Here is a 16762-nt window from a genome sequence, read left to right on the forward strand (position 1 = left end):
AGCACGGCTAGGCAGCCAGGCCAGGATATTAAAAAAAAGGCTTGAACAAATAGTACACCCAGGTGGAGGAGACATTAAGACATTAAGTGTTGAATATACTCATCGAGCCCGCCGCGTCTCACAATAGGTATAGGATACAATCTACATATTTCATATATATCTTTATAAATACACATTGAATCTGTAAAAGTTGTCTTCGTATTTGACAAATGAAACCAGCGCAATTGCTTCAGCAAATATGATGTGAAAAGATTTCAAGAGTAGCTCTTTAAAAGTTTACTTATAAATTCCTTAATAAATGTGTTGAAAATCCAGCTCTCTCTCTAAATGTATATATGTTTTTGTGAATTTGAGTATACCAGTTAAATATATATATTTGTATGTATAATTAACAGTTTGAGAAGTGAGAAGCCTCACCAAAACAAAAGTAAATGTTGACACTCAAGGATGACGTCCTATTTTTCGAGTGTGTGCGTGTGTATCTGTGTGAAGTGTGACGTAGTTTGCCATCAGCCCGAGTGCTGAGTATGAATGTAGGTGATTCCATATACATGTGTATGTGTATGTGTACATGTGTGCATGTATGTATTGGTACACACACCAACAAGTGTCGTTTGGCAAGAGCGCCAAACACGAGCACATCCATCCCACAATCTCTCTGGGGAGCAGGAGGAGGAGGAGGACAAGTGTTTGTTCTGCTCTAAGTATCTGTATCTACTTTTTATACATGTATAATATATATATATATCATGTTCATCGATCTTGAAATTAATCAACACGTTCACCATTAATCCTTATCACCGTAAAATCAGCACAAAAGAAAAGTTTATTCAAGTCTTGATGTAAAAGAAAAATATGAATAATAATCAAGTCGAGAGTGCTCGAACAAAACAAATTACCATAAAATATATAATTCGTTGTCCCAGGAGCAATCCGATTATGCTAAGCAAGTTTTTGCATAAATCACTTCTTAATATTTATACTCTACTTGCTAAAGTGGAAAGGGTATATTGCTCTGAAAAAAATATACTTATAATGCAGGGGAAAATTTGGTTTATCTTTCAGAAAAGGTATTTTGAAAATACTCTTTTTCCCTTATAAAAGTAGGGCGGTAATTTCTAAATCGGAATTAAATAACGAACGATTCTAAGAATTTTAAAAACTAGTTTCCTATTATGAATTATATTAAAAAGTATTTCTAAAATGTAGAAAAACTAAATCTTCTTGGGATAGTCTGAATGAGTTTGTATTTTTAAGAAATTTGTTGTCCTAAAAAGAACCAAAATTTCTGGTTTCCAGTGGAATTTGAAGGAATTTCTAGGAGTTGGAAGGGACTTACTTGCTTAAATAAAACCCCGATTTTTTTCTGTCAGTGTGCAGTGTGTCCCTCCAGAGTCCTGGAACATGTAGTGGCTGCTGTGCGGTGGCTAGGACACGAAGGATCCGAATCCACAAAATGCACATCCGCCTGCGGTCGGGACGACGCCTGCATACGTACCTCAAGATAGGCACCTTTGTGCTCGTTGGCGTCTGCTACTTTGCCTTCCTGTTCCGCGAATCGCTCAACGCATTCGAGCATCGGGAACGGACCACAGCCGCCGAGTTGGAAGCGGCCGAGAATGCAGCCGATCCATCCAAGCAGCAGCAACTCAAACTCAAGCGACAACAACTGCAACGGCAACGTGCCCTCTCCCAGCAACGTGCCAGCACCAGGATTGGTAGTAGCAATAACAGCAGCAGCAGCAGCAGCAGCTATGTAGTCGCTGGAGGCGAACCAAAGGCCGTCCTGGCGGCGAGCACCCTGAATCCCGTCTACGAGTACTCCGAGGAGCTGCACAGCCGCACCGAACGTGACCTGAAACTGCGTCGCGAACATTTGGCAACGATCTGCGAGCGATATAAGCTGCAGGAAAAGTACCCACCGAATCCATGGGAGTTCTTCATCTCGCCCGGCCACAACAATCTCGTCTGGTGCAATGTCTTCAAGGCAGCCAGCAGCACCTGGATGTATTACTTCAATATACTGGGTGAGTTAGAAAAAAAAGAGACGACGGCTAAAGGGGAAACATCCTAAAACATCATGAAACATCCATCGTCAAAGTTGGCTAGGGCGAAGCTCAGTGTATAGATGTTCCCTTTAGGCAAGTTCTACTGTATATGTAAGCTTCCTAGAGGGAAAGAACTACTTTGTTTTGTAGCTAACTATAGGGAAGTTCGACTGTATCTTCATCACTGAAACACAGGTAAACTTCATTTAAAGCTGGAGAGGAAGAACTTCATTGTTTGGATGATCACTATAAGCAAGTTGTACTGTACATTAACATAGTTCATCACCTAAGCTTCCTTTAGAGCGAGATAATGAGATCTTCACTGCACAGAAGTTTACAATAGGCAAGTTAGACTGTGTCTTAATTAAATTCATCAATTAAATATATCAGCTTCCCTCAAAGCTGAGAAGCAGAAATGCATTCTATACAAGTTCAGCATAGTTAAGTTCGACTGTATGATAACCAAATAGGACAACTTAGTTGTTTAGATGTTCATTATAGGCAGGATTGATTGTAGCATAATCAATTCCATCACTTAAGCGTATGTAAGATTCCCAGAAGTTTACTATAGGCAAGTTGAACTGTATCTTAACCGATTTCATCACTTAAGCATTTGCCAATTTCCTTCAAAGCTAGCGAGGAATAGCCTCATAGTAAAGCAGTTCACTATACTCCAGTTTGACTGTATCCTAATCACTTTTATCAATTAAATTTGAAAGCTTTCCTCAAAGCTGAGAAGCAGAACCAAGTTCATTACTTGAGAGAGGGCGATCTTCATCTTCATCTGATAGCTCTTCTTGCCAGCATTCATTTTGAATTCCCGATTCCCCTTCAACAGCTGGCTACGATCTGAAGTATCTGCAGCGGACGGAGGTGCAGCCATTGGAGTTGGCACGCCAGCGTTTCCCCCGTCCGGAGCTGGCCGAGTTGCTGGAACTGTTGCCGAGCGCGTTGTCCTTTCTGTTCGTGCGCGATCCCTTCGAGCGCATCCTGAGCGCCTATCGCAACAAGCTGGAGGGCAATCGGAATAGCTTCTACAAGGCGCTGGGCACCAAGATCGTGCATCGCTTTCGGCAGCGCAGCGTCGGCGGCACCTGGCCGCGTTGCGGTCCCACCTTTGAGGAGTTTGTGCGCTTCCTCATCCAGGAGCACGAGGCTGGCCGGCGATTCGACGAGCACTGGGCACCCATCTACAGTTTCTGTACGCCGTGCAGCGTCAACTTCAGCATCATTGGCAAAACGGAGACATTTCAGCGCGACTCGGAGTTCATCATACGGCAGGCGGGGCTGGAGTCGCTGCTGCTGGGTAAGCTGCCCAGGCGCAAGCTGCGCAAGATTGGCAACCAGGCGAGGAGTGGCGTCAAATCCGAGGAGCTTGTGGAGCGCTATTTTGCCGAACTGGATCGCTCAACATTGGACCAATTGCTCAAGATTTATCGCATCGATTTCGAGCTGTTTGACTACGACTATTTGAAATATTATAGCATGGTGCATCCCTGGCACTTGGAGCAGAGCACAGCGTCAGCTGGTACAGGAACTGGGATGTTGATTGGGATGGGAATGGGGATGGGGATGGGGATGGGGACGGGAGCTTCTGTCTCAACGTCTGCTTCCGCCTCTGCGTCCACATCCTTGGGCACAGTTGCTGCTGGAGCGGAGTAATTAGCGCATGGGCGTCTACACTCAACAAAAAAGATGACCTATATTATTCAATATTATCATTTTTAAACATATGATTTGCTTAGCTACATTTTATATTTTACATATTTCTGAATTTTACACATACAACTTATGAAAATATTTATTATTATTTACCTAATTGAAAAGCATTTCTGAAAATTGATTAAATATAAAATATTTTTAGAATTTTAGAATTATTTTATTAAACATTTTTTATTTTCATTTCCTTCATTTAACATTAATATTATTATTAGGCAAAATACGATTTTCATAAAACTAGGTCATATTTTGTGCTGAGTGTAGTAGTTATTATGGTAACCAAACAGCTCATGATCGCGTTAAGTCGTGTAAACAATCTAATTCATGTACCTTTTACACACACACACACTTACACACACCCACACACCCACACACACACTCAAAAACGATCACAAAAACGAACAAAACACAACCGTAACCCAACCGAAACTACCAAATTTACCGAATCTACCAATATTCTAAGGCCAAAATCAACGTTTTCCAAAAACGCAAAACCAAAAAAAAAAAAAAAACAAAAGAAAACCAAAAAAAAAAAGGAAACTTTCGACCTCTCTTATAGGTAATGCCAAGAAGCAAAGTAAAACCAAATTGTATGTAGATAGAATGAAAGTATTTTGATGCATTTTTTCAGCAAAGTCACCAAAAAACAAAAACAAAAACCAAATGATAAATTTACAGTTCTTATGTCAGGCATCTTTTTAGGTGCGATGTGGTGGCATGTCTCGAAGTTAGTCTTAAGTACAATTTACAGTTACACCCTAACCGAACGCTTACAAATATACATACATATATACATACATACTTACATACTTACATACTTACATACATACATACATAAATACACACGTACACTTTGAGAAAATTGCAGCAATAATTTCAAGTACAAACTGATGATATTTGACAAAGTATTCTTTCTAAAATATCAAGCTCAAAACATTGTTAAATGTTCTTCAATTAATTCACTTAAGCAGCAATATTATCAAAGCAAGTGAAACTTAAGTTTTCAGTTCTTTCAGTTCACATCAGTTTACTCCTGGCGATCGTCAGATTCATAGACAGATCTATCATCTACAATGCAGTTCTCTGGTTGGTACTTGAATTGAGTGCAGTCTTCTCTAGTTTTTTTTTTTCAGAGTGTATGTGATATATAACACACACATATATACTAATATAAAACGACCTCTATACGAATATCGGGCCTGCAGTTTTTAAAAATGAACATTTTTAAGCACAAAAACATTTACATACATTCTAAAACTTGCATAGTTAAATCTAAAATATAAATATAAATATATATATGAATATAAATATTTACAACCAAAGTCGCATTCCCTCAATATTTCACTTTTAATATACATACATACATACATTCATAGAACTATATATATATATATATATATAATGATATTCATACATATGTATGTACATATGTTTGGTATTATACATACATACATATGCACTTATATGAAATTTATAAACAGGTCTTCATCTATGTCTTTAACTTTTGTGGACTAGATGCCTTTTTTTCTAGGCTAAACGAAAAACAAGTTAGAACACTGCAGTCGGACATAACCGACTGCGCAATACTCTGTTCCCTTGATGTAAGAACAGGTGAACAAATTATTTTCTTTATTCGAATTTTTTCTTGATTTTTAATAAATAAACAAATGATCCAAATCTAGATATAGATCGAAAAATGTCACCTTTGGGAATACAATATAATAGTTTGATGCATGTGGGTATTTCTTTTGGGAGCAGAGTATATGAAAAGAGTATATGAAAAACAAACACGATTTTTATTGTGAATGATAACAAATCTGCTAACAAATATTTCCCGTACAGAAACAAAACTAAAAAAAAAAACTTTTCATGTGATGTTTAGATTAACATATATATAAATACTTTATGTATATAAATAATATTTAAACAAATGGAACATTTACTTATTATACTCATTTTGGATTGTATTTCGTATAAATTTAACCGACAACCAAAAACAAAATCGAAAACCAAACCAAAGAAAAAAATAACAAATAAAACGTGCAACAAAACTTAAATTACGAATACACGATATTATTCAACTTTTTTTCGTTGTGAACAAATAAAAAAGTCTTACTAAATAAATAATATCTAATACCAATCTACAATCATTTGAGACATGCCTTTTATTTGTGTTCTTTTATGCACTTAATATGGTAATTTATGGGAGATCAGAGTGATTACTAAAATAAGTAAGAATGCTCTGGCCGGGAAAGCTCGACGAGGAGATACCCTAAGGTCCCAAGTCCTTGAGAAAATGATTTTCTTTCTTATTGGTCAATTGAAATTGATGAAATGTGCACAGCAAATCGATATTATGCACTATCTATAAGAAAAGGTTGTATCTTTAAAATTGCTAGCAGCAATCGACTTTTATCGATAATTGTAAAACGAACAAAGCCATCGATAAAATGAAATTAACTTGCGTCGCAAAGACTGTTAAAAGCTAACTTATATTACAAATTTGAAGTCTCCTCTTATATAATCTCTGAGATGGACTAGAACATAGAAACAGACAGACGGAAATCGCTGGATCAGGCATATATATCGTTTATGAAGTCAGAGATGATTTCGTTTGCTTGCTTCATTCATTTGCACAACTTCCTTTTAGTAATTCATAATATGTTCAGGATATAAAAGCGGTCTATAATATAGGGAATATAATCCACAATTTTTGCTAATATTTTCTTTTAATTATAGACACTATTTATATGAAAGTATTTTTTAAAAGAAATTGCGAATATTTATTTATTATTTATTTATGCTTCACAAATGCTGCACAAATGATGCAAAACACCAGCTGCAACTTGTTGACCGTGTTATTTAATTGAGCCGAAATTACGTAGGTTCCAGCCAACATTTTTTCCGAAAAAATCCGTAAGCTGTCCACGTCACGGGGCCCGTCGTACCTCTTCTTAAATTCACCTTTCTCGATCCAGATCAAAGTCGGAACGGTAGCGACTTTTTCATTCGTACATATTGACTTGCCCGATTTACAATCATATTCGGCGATGCATAATGTCTCATTATATGCCATCTCTTTGGCCAGATGTATCCAAGTTTGTGCCAATGCGATGCAATAGGGGCAAGTAGGCGAGTAGAATTTGATGAAGAATGTTCCCTTTTCAATTGACGATTTATATGAATCGGGTGTTAGGTGTAGGACAGAACCAGGTGAACAAATCAAATCACTTCTTCGCACTTGAGTCAGCTTAGCCATGCCCAGAAAAGTCCTCAGTGCAAATATATTCAATGGTCCTTCGAACGTCGTAGAGTGCAGGCCACCCTGCTTAAATAAGACTAAACTTGGATAGCTGGTAATATTCTTGTCAGTGCAAAATTTTTTATATTTTTCACAATTAAGAGTTCCAATTTGAGGACTGTTTTCCGCAACGAGATCATTTATTCCATCAAATACGATCTTACATGCCCCACAAGATGGTACTCGAAACACAACCAGAACATCTTCAATTTCGACCAAGCTCTGATAGAGTGTCGGATCAAGCAATATTAACGATTTTTGTAACCGACAATTTGCTTGTAAGATTGCCAGGAAAGAAATTAATGCCAAATAAATAAGAATTGCTTTGCCTGACATAGTTTTGAAAGTGTTTCCGATACTAAAAGAAACTAAAAACGAGCATTGATTAAGTTATTTATTTTTTTATTGAAGGTACAAATTTTAAAGATATATAAATTGAAAACTAAATTAAGTAATAACGAATAAAAAAATAAAAAAATAAAATAAAGGAAATCTGAAAGTATTCAATGGTAAAATGTTGTCCAGCCCCACACACCCAGCAGCTAACAGCTGGCATTACAGAGTATGCTGCAGTCGGTGACCAATTTTCCAAAAATACAAAAGAACTTTTCGATTAATCGTTATAAATAGGTTTTTATTTTCATTGATCAGAACAAACAATTTATATAGTTGGTATGCATACACACACACACACACACATATTTATATGTATGTGCATGTGTGTATGTGTGTGTGTGTGTTTATAGAGTGTGTCACAAAGTTATATTTATATATATGCATGTACAGTGACAATCATGTAATAATAAGATTATAACTTTCGTTATGGTGCGTGTAGGCTCAAGTAAATAATTATATATATTTATATATATAGATATAGGTATAGGTATATGTATATTTATGCGAATATATAAATTAACGGTAATACAACTTATAGATAGTAACTACGTGCTGCTGCCCTGGGCAACGCTTCTCAAGCTTTCACACACAAATCGGCTAACGCTTAATTAATTAATTCAAACTAAACTAAAACACAATACAAATAGTACGAGTAGGAAGCCCACCTTTTGGAGCCTTGGCAACCCTATTTATATATCCATACATAAATACGTTCAAATATCAGATATATATATATATAAATATTCTATATACCCACTCTATAAGCAGGGGTATTTTGCTTAAAACCATTTATCATTATTTGTCGCAACTGATATGAATTGCAAAATACTCTTTAAAAAAAATTTTAAAAAAATAATAATTATTTCTCAGTTTTATATTTATATATTTTGTTTTCAAAAATGGGAATAGTTAATAGTTTTAATCTCGTAATTGTTTAAAATAGTATTTGCTTTGCGAACTGTTCAGATGGTAAGCTAAGCTTACAATTTATCTTTATCTTATGCTTATCTATTGTACACTGTTAATCTACAATATATATATATAATTGTATATATAGATATATATGCTTACACTTATAGGCTGATAATAATATTTATGTACAATAGCAAAATACTTAGCAACGTTTCGATTAAATAATAATAATAATATTAATAATAATAATAATAATATAGTTTATGTATTTTTTGATGTAAGGAAACTTAGAGAACAACAATCGGGTAATATATTGAAAAATACATATAGGTAGGTTTATACATATATTTATATATATATATATATAATGTGCTCGCAAGAGAGTTGAAAAATTCTTTTTAATTTTTTTTATTTGTTTTTTTTGCTTTTTTTTTTGAGGGATTGGCCAAACAATTTTTGTGGCTCCGAATAAAACGAGATCTTTATAGCTTATCGCATATATATATATATATATACGATTATTGAAACTCTGCACAGAAAATGAAAGCACATTTTGGACATTTGGCTACTCTCTTTCTCCCTCTCTCTCTTTCTCAAGTTGAGAGTGATTTCTCCAATGGAAGGGAATATCTTTTAAGCCAAAATCTTGCTGCCTTTTACAATTCTGTTGTTGTTGTTGTTCTTGTCTGTCTCTTCGCTCTCTCTCCTCTCTCTCTCTGTCTCTCTCTCTCTCTTCGCTCCACTCTCTCTATTCTTCATTCTACATTCTCCTTGCTCCTTACTCTGCCAGAATCATCATGCTCTTGATGCTGGCCACCTCCGATTCGAGTCTCTCCAGCTGGCTTTTGAGCATTTGATCGCGATCCACATTGGATCCACCCACATTGGAGCCAGCAACGGCTGAGACGGCAACGGAGGAGGCAACCGCTGAGGAGGAGGAGGAGGCGGTGGCGGAGACAGAGGCGGGATCCTTGGGCGCGAGTAACTTGCGTTGAAATTGTGCCGTCCACTCGGCACTGGCAATGGAGATGCCCGAGTCGCGTTCATCGCTGGAGTTGTCGCCGCCATCGTTCCACGCTGGCGGAGATGCGCGCAGATTGCAGCTGGGCTCCTGTTTGATGTGCTGCAGCGAGAGCAGCGCTGTTGCCGCTGCATCCTTGTCGCCCAGATGCGACTTGTGGCGCAGCTTGAGGGGCAGACAATTGTTGGCATCGCTGGCGACATTGTTGTTGCTGTTGCAGTTGCTGCTGCTGCCTCCATGCTGTGGACTTGTGCGTTGCAGCGTTGCAGCCAGATGGACGCCATGTGGATGATGATGATGGTGTGGATGTGGATGTTGATGTTGATGCTGATGTGGATGCTGATGCTGATGTGGATGATGATGAGTATTGTGTGCGCTGTCATCGGTCATGTCGTGCTCCTGCTCATCATCACCAGAAACGGCGCCCGACGACGAAGCGGACGAGGCGGCGGACGATGTGGTCGATGAGAGCATATGCTCATAGCTGGGCGAAGAGCAGGCGCCTCTCCTGGACAGATTCAAGACACTGGCAGCAGCCGAACTGACAACCGAGGAGCAACTGCTGCTGACGGCATCGACGGCACCGCCACTGCTGCTGACGCTGCTGCTCTCGACGACCACATTGTGGCTCTGCAGATAGCTGGCCACCTCCAGTTGCTCCTTGCTAATCGCCACATAGGCAGCAGCTGCGGCAGCCGAGGCAGCCGGTCCCGGCGCATAGATGGCATTGCTGCCGGCAGAGGAGGGCGTGGCACCAACACCAACACCAGCCGCATTGTAGAGTGCACCGACGGCGACCACTTTGCGCAGACTGTCCAAGTCCTCGGGTCGCACATTGCGATGCAGCGCCTGCTGCAGCACGTGCAGATTGGCAATGGCGGGCGATGCATCCGGATGATGCATGGTAGTCTGTTGCTGTTGCTGCTGCTGCTGTTGCTGCTGCTGCTGTTGCACCTGCTGCTGATATGCGTGTGTGTGTGCGTGTGTGTGTGGGTGTGTGTGTGTGACTGCCTGTGCTGCTGCAGCTGCTGCTGCTGCGAGTGGTGCTACTGCTGCTGCTGCTGTGGGTGGTTGTGTTGCATGCTGCAACTGCTGCACATGATGAGCACTCTTTATGGACGAGGCTGCCACAGCTGGTCCAGCTGACTCATTCAAGCGGTTGTTGGCCGCATAGATGATCGGCGAGAGGGGTGGTGCCTGTGCGCCGCCATAGCTGCTGTGTGTGTGTGCCGTGGGTGAACTGTTGCCGCCGCCACCGCCGCCTCCGCCGTCAGCGCCCGCTGGTGAACAGCCCGACATGGACGATGACGACGACGTTGAGGATGCGGACGATGATGATGAGGAGGAGGCGGAGGAATTGCTGCTCATCTTGGCGCGCTTCGTATTGCTGAGCACCTGTTCGCTGGTGGGCAGCGAGGCGAGTATCTTCTCGACGCTGACCAGATTCTCACCGGAGATGTTGAACTTGTCGCGTATGGCATCCAATTGCGCCTTGAGCACATGATTCTCTTTGGTCAGCTCGATGACACGCTGCTCCAAGACCATATCGTTGTATCGTCGCTTCTCGCGACTCCTCTTCGCTGCCTCATTGTTGCGTCTCCTCCGATCCCAGTAGCTCTCGTCCTTCTTGTTGTCCGGTGTAAATTCGCGCTGTTTGCGCTGCGAGAAGAGCTCCTTTTGTGCGGCTGTCAGTGTCGATTGGGAGCCACCACCACCACCAGATCCACCGCCACCGTTGCTCTGTGGCGCATAACCGGCATTGCCCGGCCCAAATTTGCCCAGGCCGTGACTGTGACCGTGACCGTGACTGTGTCCATCGGACATGCCACTGTCATTCGACTGTGGACTTATCGAGCCGCCATACATGGACAGCGGATGCACTGCAGCAGAGAGAGAGAGAAAGGAAGAGGAGTAGAACAAAAGTTAGAAAGACTTTCTTTGCTTCAGATTCACTTTGCCACTTACAATTGGTTGCTTCGTTGGAGCTGCCGTTCATGGAGAGTGTCGGCGATATGGTCGCCATCCGTACGCTGTTCATCATGGAGCCGGACACCTTGCCGTGACCTTGGGCGGCGAGCACCTCGGGCATTTCCTGCCGCAAGTCAGCCACTTCCTGTTGCTCCTGCTTGAGCAACAGTTGATGCGTTAAATACTCGCTGCTGTCCCTCACCAGCGGGTGTTCACTGTACTGATGATGTTGGTGTTCCTGTTGCTCCACGTAACCGTGCGTAACTGTAAAAATCCAACAGTAAACTTAAATTAATAAATATTCGACTGAGTTTTGCTAAAATACAAAAATGCCACAGTTTAATTAAAACACAAATAATTAATTTATAACTTTCCTATATTAATAAAATGATTTATTATTTTGAAAGGCTCTTTTTAAATCATTTATAAAATTTGATGAGTTCTAGAAAAATTATTGTATTCTACAAAACTACATATTGATTTCTGAAGTAAAACAAAAATAATCAATTTATAATTTGTTTTTATACAAATAAAATGATTTATTATTTCGATGACCTTTTATTAAATCATTTTTAATAGTTTTATTCCTATAAACCACAGAATAATTCTTCCAAGAATATTGAAAAATTGAATAATAAATGTATAATTATTTTTTATATAAATAATATGTATTATTTTGATAAGCTCTTATTAAAAATTAATGTTTGACAAAATTAATTTCTTACTTCCGTAGATTGATTTCTTAAATACTAACAAATAATCTTCAAGGCTTAAATAAAAATTGTGTAATAAATTTATAGTTTTCTGAATAAATAAAATGATTTATTATTTTAATGAGCGCCTATTAAATAATTTTTAGCTCAATTTATGCTTTAACCTATAAAAAAAACAACTATTAAAACTTTTGCATTTAAAAAATATTCTACTCTGTTAAGCATTTATTAAATTGCATTTAAATATTTATCGTGATTGAACTATAATTGCATCAGCCCCTTTTTATGGATATGCGTCAATATAATTAATCATTTCGTACATTTGCAATTCGTGAGTTGACTTTTTTTCCCTTATCGGCTAATCGCTTTTGAAAAACAAAACAAAAGCAATTGCAATCAACGCCACACAGTCTAATGCGATCTTGTCTGGCCAAACACACATAGACACACACACACACACTTTTGTGCTTCTTTGTCTGGTCCTTGGCCTTGCCCTTGCTCAAACCCTCTCCTCTCTCACCTATCTCCCTCGCTCTATCACTCTCTCTATCTCCCCACACTCAAAAAATCTACCGACATACATACAAACAAACAAAGAACCCACTCGAAGTTCGTACGTATCTTTGTATGTATGTGTGTATATGTGTATGTGTATATGCACATTTGCTTTCATTTTTAATGCGGCGAAGCATTTACACAATGATTACGGCAAATGATGCAAGAATCAACGAATTAGACGACAGCAGCAGCAGCAGCGGCAGCACTAACAAAGACAAAACAAATACAAGCGCAAGTAGCCTTACTCACACACACACACATACACAGTTAGAATAGCAACGTAAACAAGAAATCACACGGCGAGATTTGTCTGTGTTTGTGTTTCTCTCTTGCTCCTGCTATTGCTCTTGCTGTTGTTGTTGTCTTTGTCTCGTTGTCGCCTCACCCTCACCGTGACCATCGAATTGGCATTTGCAGTTCAATGTGCTACAATACACACAAACACACACAGAAACGCACACACACACACATTTATACTCGTTTAGCCATAAACTGGCTTACTCACGTCAGCAGCCAGACGCTGCCAGCGTCGCTGCCGCCGGCAACCCCTACGACTCCTACGCCGACATTTTAGATTCTTTTTTTTTGTTTTTTTTTTACGTCGACGCTGCTGCGCTGTTGCAGTCGCTGCTTGGGTCGAAATTCACAAAAACAAAATGACTAAGCGCGCTGCTGCTGCGCTCTCACCCTAGCACTCTCTCCCTCTCTCTCTGTCGCTCCCTCTCTTTCTATCTGTGTATTTATTTATTTCGCATGAGTTTGTTGTTTTGCGTTGTTAACTAATAAACACATTTTTGGCACTGTTGTTTTGTTCAATTTTTTTATAGCACTTACATTGTGCCTTATGTTTTGTTGCTGTTGTTGTTGTCGCAAACTGCGTATAACGACTTCTGTTGTTGTTGTTGTAAAGTTTATCCGTGCAGCTGTTGTTGTTGCTGTTGTGATTGATTATAAACAAATTTGTGCCTGTTGCAGTCTCTTGGAAAATGTTCAACTTTTTCTCTAACGGACACACTATCGACATAATGTTTTCTCGTGTATTTTCAATTTTTTTATAATCACAATTTTAATTATCCATTTGAGATTTGCACATAAAAATTAGAAATTCTAACGGTAATGCGTCGATTTCGAATTTAGAACTTGACAGTTTTTTTTTCTCTTTGTTTTTATGCACTTGGCATTTGTATTCCAATCAGAATTTTCTTGTTATTCTTTATTGAAGTTGTAGTTGGCTGGTATTTTTTATTTTGCGTGGGCGTCTCACAAACACTTTTAACGGTTTTTCTTGTCTGGGAACTTTAAATCGCCAGTAGATTGCACTTCATTCACAATGGGGGCGCAATTCGCGAGCGCATTCACGACCGCTTCGAACGAATGCTGAATCGCAATTGAATTTGTAAAAGCATTTCACTCGACAGCCGCCGTCGAATAGTAGCCGCGGTCACGTTGCCACTGCACGCAGTAGCGACACGCGACTCGATTCGAACATCGAACATCGTCGGCTCAAACATGTTCGCAGCGTGAACATAGCTGCGCTGCAAGCCATGGGTAAAAGTGAAATTTTAGCTGGATGGAATCTTGTTGGAGTCGCAACTGGTGCCCTGTTTGCTGCTTGTTGCTGCCTATTGCGCGTTGCAGGCGATCGATCACATTGCCGTTTCTCGTTATTCGTTGCTCGTGCGCTTGAGTTGAGTAATCAGCGTCAATCTGAAAAACATTTTGAGCTGCACATTTCAAAACTAGAACGTGACTGTGCCCCGTGTGTTCGTTCCTAGTTGTGCGGGGTGGGGTGGGGGCTGGGTTGTTGTTTGGTTGGGTGCCTGTTGCCTGTTGGGGTAACAAACATGATGACGGCGATAAAGACGGAAGGTGCTTTTTTTTCTGTTGTACGTAAGGCAGCTGCTGCTTGCTGTCTTGTGATGACGCAAGCGACTTACACAAAAATATCGCAAGAACAAAAAGTTGCACGTAGCAGTATCGAAACTTCGTCAGAGGGTTGAAGGTTCTTATAACGGTTCTTTAACTATATGCAAGTTTGTAGCTTATTGAATTGGAATTTAATCACTTACTTTTTGTCTGGCAAAACAGACAGAAAACAGTTGAGGTCTATTTGCAGTCTGCGCCTATTTTTAGAATTTTTATGAGCTTCATAAATTAAATATTTAATAAATACCACTTAAAAAATAAAGAAAAACACTTCCAACTTTTTATCAATCAATTTGTTATCACAGCTATCAAAATTATTTTCAAATAACGCTCACTTTATTGAATTTAATAGGGTCTTAAGAATTGCCTATATCTTTTTCATCCAATCTAATCTAATCGAAATTTTCATATACAATGGGATTTCTTTTTCATTGGCCAATAACTGTAAAAAAAACTAGGCTAAATGTATAACAATATATATATATACGTATATATATATATATATATATATATTTGAGTGTGTGTCACACTGTTCTAGTTCTGAATAAGACATGATGTAATGCCCTGATCACATTCGGTAATTGTACACAGCTATACATACATACATATTATAAGTACATACATACACACACTTATATCATACGATATTAACATATATATATATATAAGTATATATAAATATATACATAGATTTGTATGTATTTGCTGAATGCACATATTATTTAGCAGCGCTTTTGTAAGCCCTACAAATCAGAAAAACATTATATAATAATCGCCACTAGCTGAGCAGGTGACAAAACGAACAACGAATGAAATATATATATACAGTGTCTCACAGTTTGTATATATTTTTTTTTTATATGCACATATGTTATTTATATAGAGAAGTGAATATTCAATAATAAATAATCAACAAGTGCAACAGCATTAAAAATGAATATTAATTGGCATATTTCATACTCAGTATTTAATATTCAAAAACAGGCATATTGGCGTTAAATGTTCGAAATTTTTTTAGAAATTAGATTATAAGTAGCAATTAATCGACTTTTAGTGATTTTTTTTTATAAATTTGTGGTGAATAAATTATATATTCTTGATCGACATCAGTTTCCCCCAAATGAATAATATTTTTTTCAGGAGCAATAAAAACCAACAGTTAATTACATTTAATCGATAACTTCCACAGTTGTCACAATATCGATAAAAATCGATTTTCAATAGCGTATGCCATATTAGACATATAAATTTCGAAGTAGATTTTTGCATACTGCAAAATAAATATTTTTTCTTAGAATTTCAATAAAGTCGAATTGTATATTTTTACAGAGTATCTCTCAGTCGAACTTCCTCAACTAGAGCATTCTTGTTGGTTTTAGGAACAAATATAACAAGCTAGCTAAAAGTATCTATTAGAATATGCCTGTTAGCCGATATTGTATAAAATACAGGATATGCGCTAGTCGACCACTTGGCAGCTAGAACATTTTATTTATAAGGCAGCGAGCACGTTGCAAAGCAACCACATCATCAACTAGAATATATACACATATACATATATACATATATATATATATGTGTGTATGTGTGTGTAACTGAAATCAATGTCTTGTCAGTTTCACAGCTAATCTGCCCTCTGCCGACGCCCCCTCTCTTTCGTACACACTCGCACCCACTCGCCTATGGTCTGACCAAATAGTTGTTGTTGTTGTTGCTGCACTTATTACTTAAGCCAATCTCAATGGCGAATGCGAGTGCAAATGCGATAGCAACAAGAACAGCAATAAGAACAAGAGCCTAAAGCAAGAGCAAAAAAAAAAGTTGATTTCCATAGCAAACTCAAGTCTCGAACATGTGAGTTCGATGTCGCGGGAGCGATGCACTGCCAACAGCACATTGGCGAACACGTGACCAGCAACGACACAACAAAACCACTACTTGCCCAGCAAGTATCAATTATAAATAGAACCCAAAAGGGACATGTCGAGAGAGGGGCCAGTGAAGGGGGTTGGGTGGGTTCTGAGCTGAGAATGGTTAGCCATTTACTGTCGATAGCTTATATTACGTTGCTGTGGCTGTTTCGTAACACTTTGACGTCTTTGCACACACACACACACACATACACAGACACACACACACAAACACAGATACATGCACATGCTTGCAGTGTAACATATTCCGCCACTCCCCTCCACACAAC

The 16762-nt window shown here is 38.9% G+C and overlaps 2 protein-coding genes across 2 annotated transcripts; one reads left to right on the top strand and one right to left on the bottom strand.

The window, feature by feature from the left end:
• Positions 1-9: 9 nt before the first annotated feature.
• Positions 10-3710, top strand: LOC6566906 (carbohydrate sulfotransferase 11). The gene is made up of 3 exons (XM_001992875.2): positions 10-127; positions 1374-2027; positions 2887-3710. The coding sequence occupies exons 2-3, from the start codon at positions 1457-1459 to the stop codon at positions 3708-3710; spliced, it is 1395 nt and encodes a 464-aa protein (XP_001992911.1). The 5' UTR covers positions 10-127; positions 1374-1456.
• A 5062-nt stretch (positions 3711-8772) lies between these two features.
• On the bottom strand, positions 8773-14090 carry LOC6566907 (AF4/FMR2 family member lilli). Its single transcript, XM_032739230.2, has 3 exons — positions 13471-14090; positions 11363-11629; positions 8773-11277 (listed from the first exon to the last, which is right to left on the bottom strand). Exons 1-3 carry the CDS (start codon positions 13658-13660, stop codon positions 9155-9157), a joined length of 2580 nt encoding a protein of 859 aa, XP_032595121.1. The 5' UTR covers positions 13661-14090; the 3' UTR covers positions 8773-9154.
• Between the last annotated feature and the right edge of the window lie 2672 nt (positions 14091-16762).

This window comes from Drosophila grimshawi, unplaced genomic scaffold (genome assembly GCF_018153295.1).
Source record: "Drosophila grimshawi isolate 15287-2541.00 unplaced genomic scaffold, ASM1815329v1 contig_1377, whole genome shotgun sequence".
Taxonomy (NCBI): domain Eukaryota; kingdom Metazoa; phylum Arthropoda; class Insecta; order Diptera; family Drosophilidae; genus Drosophila; species Drosophila grimshawi.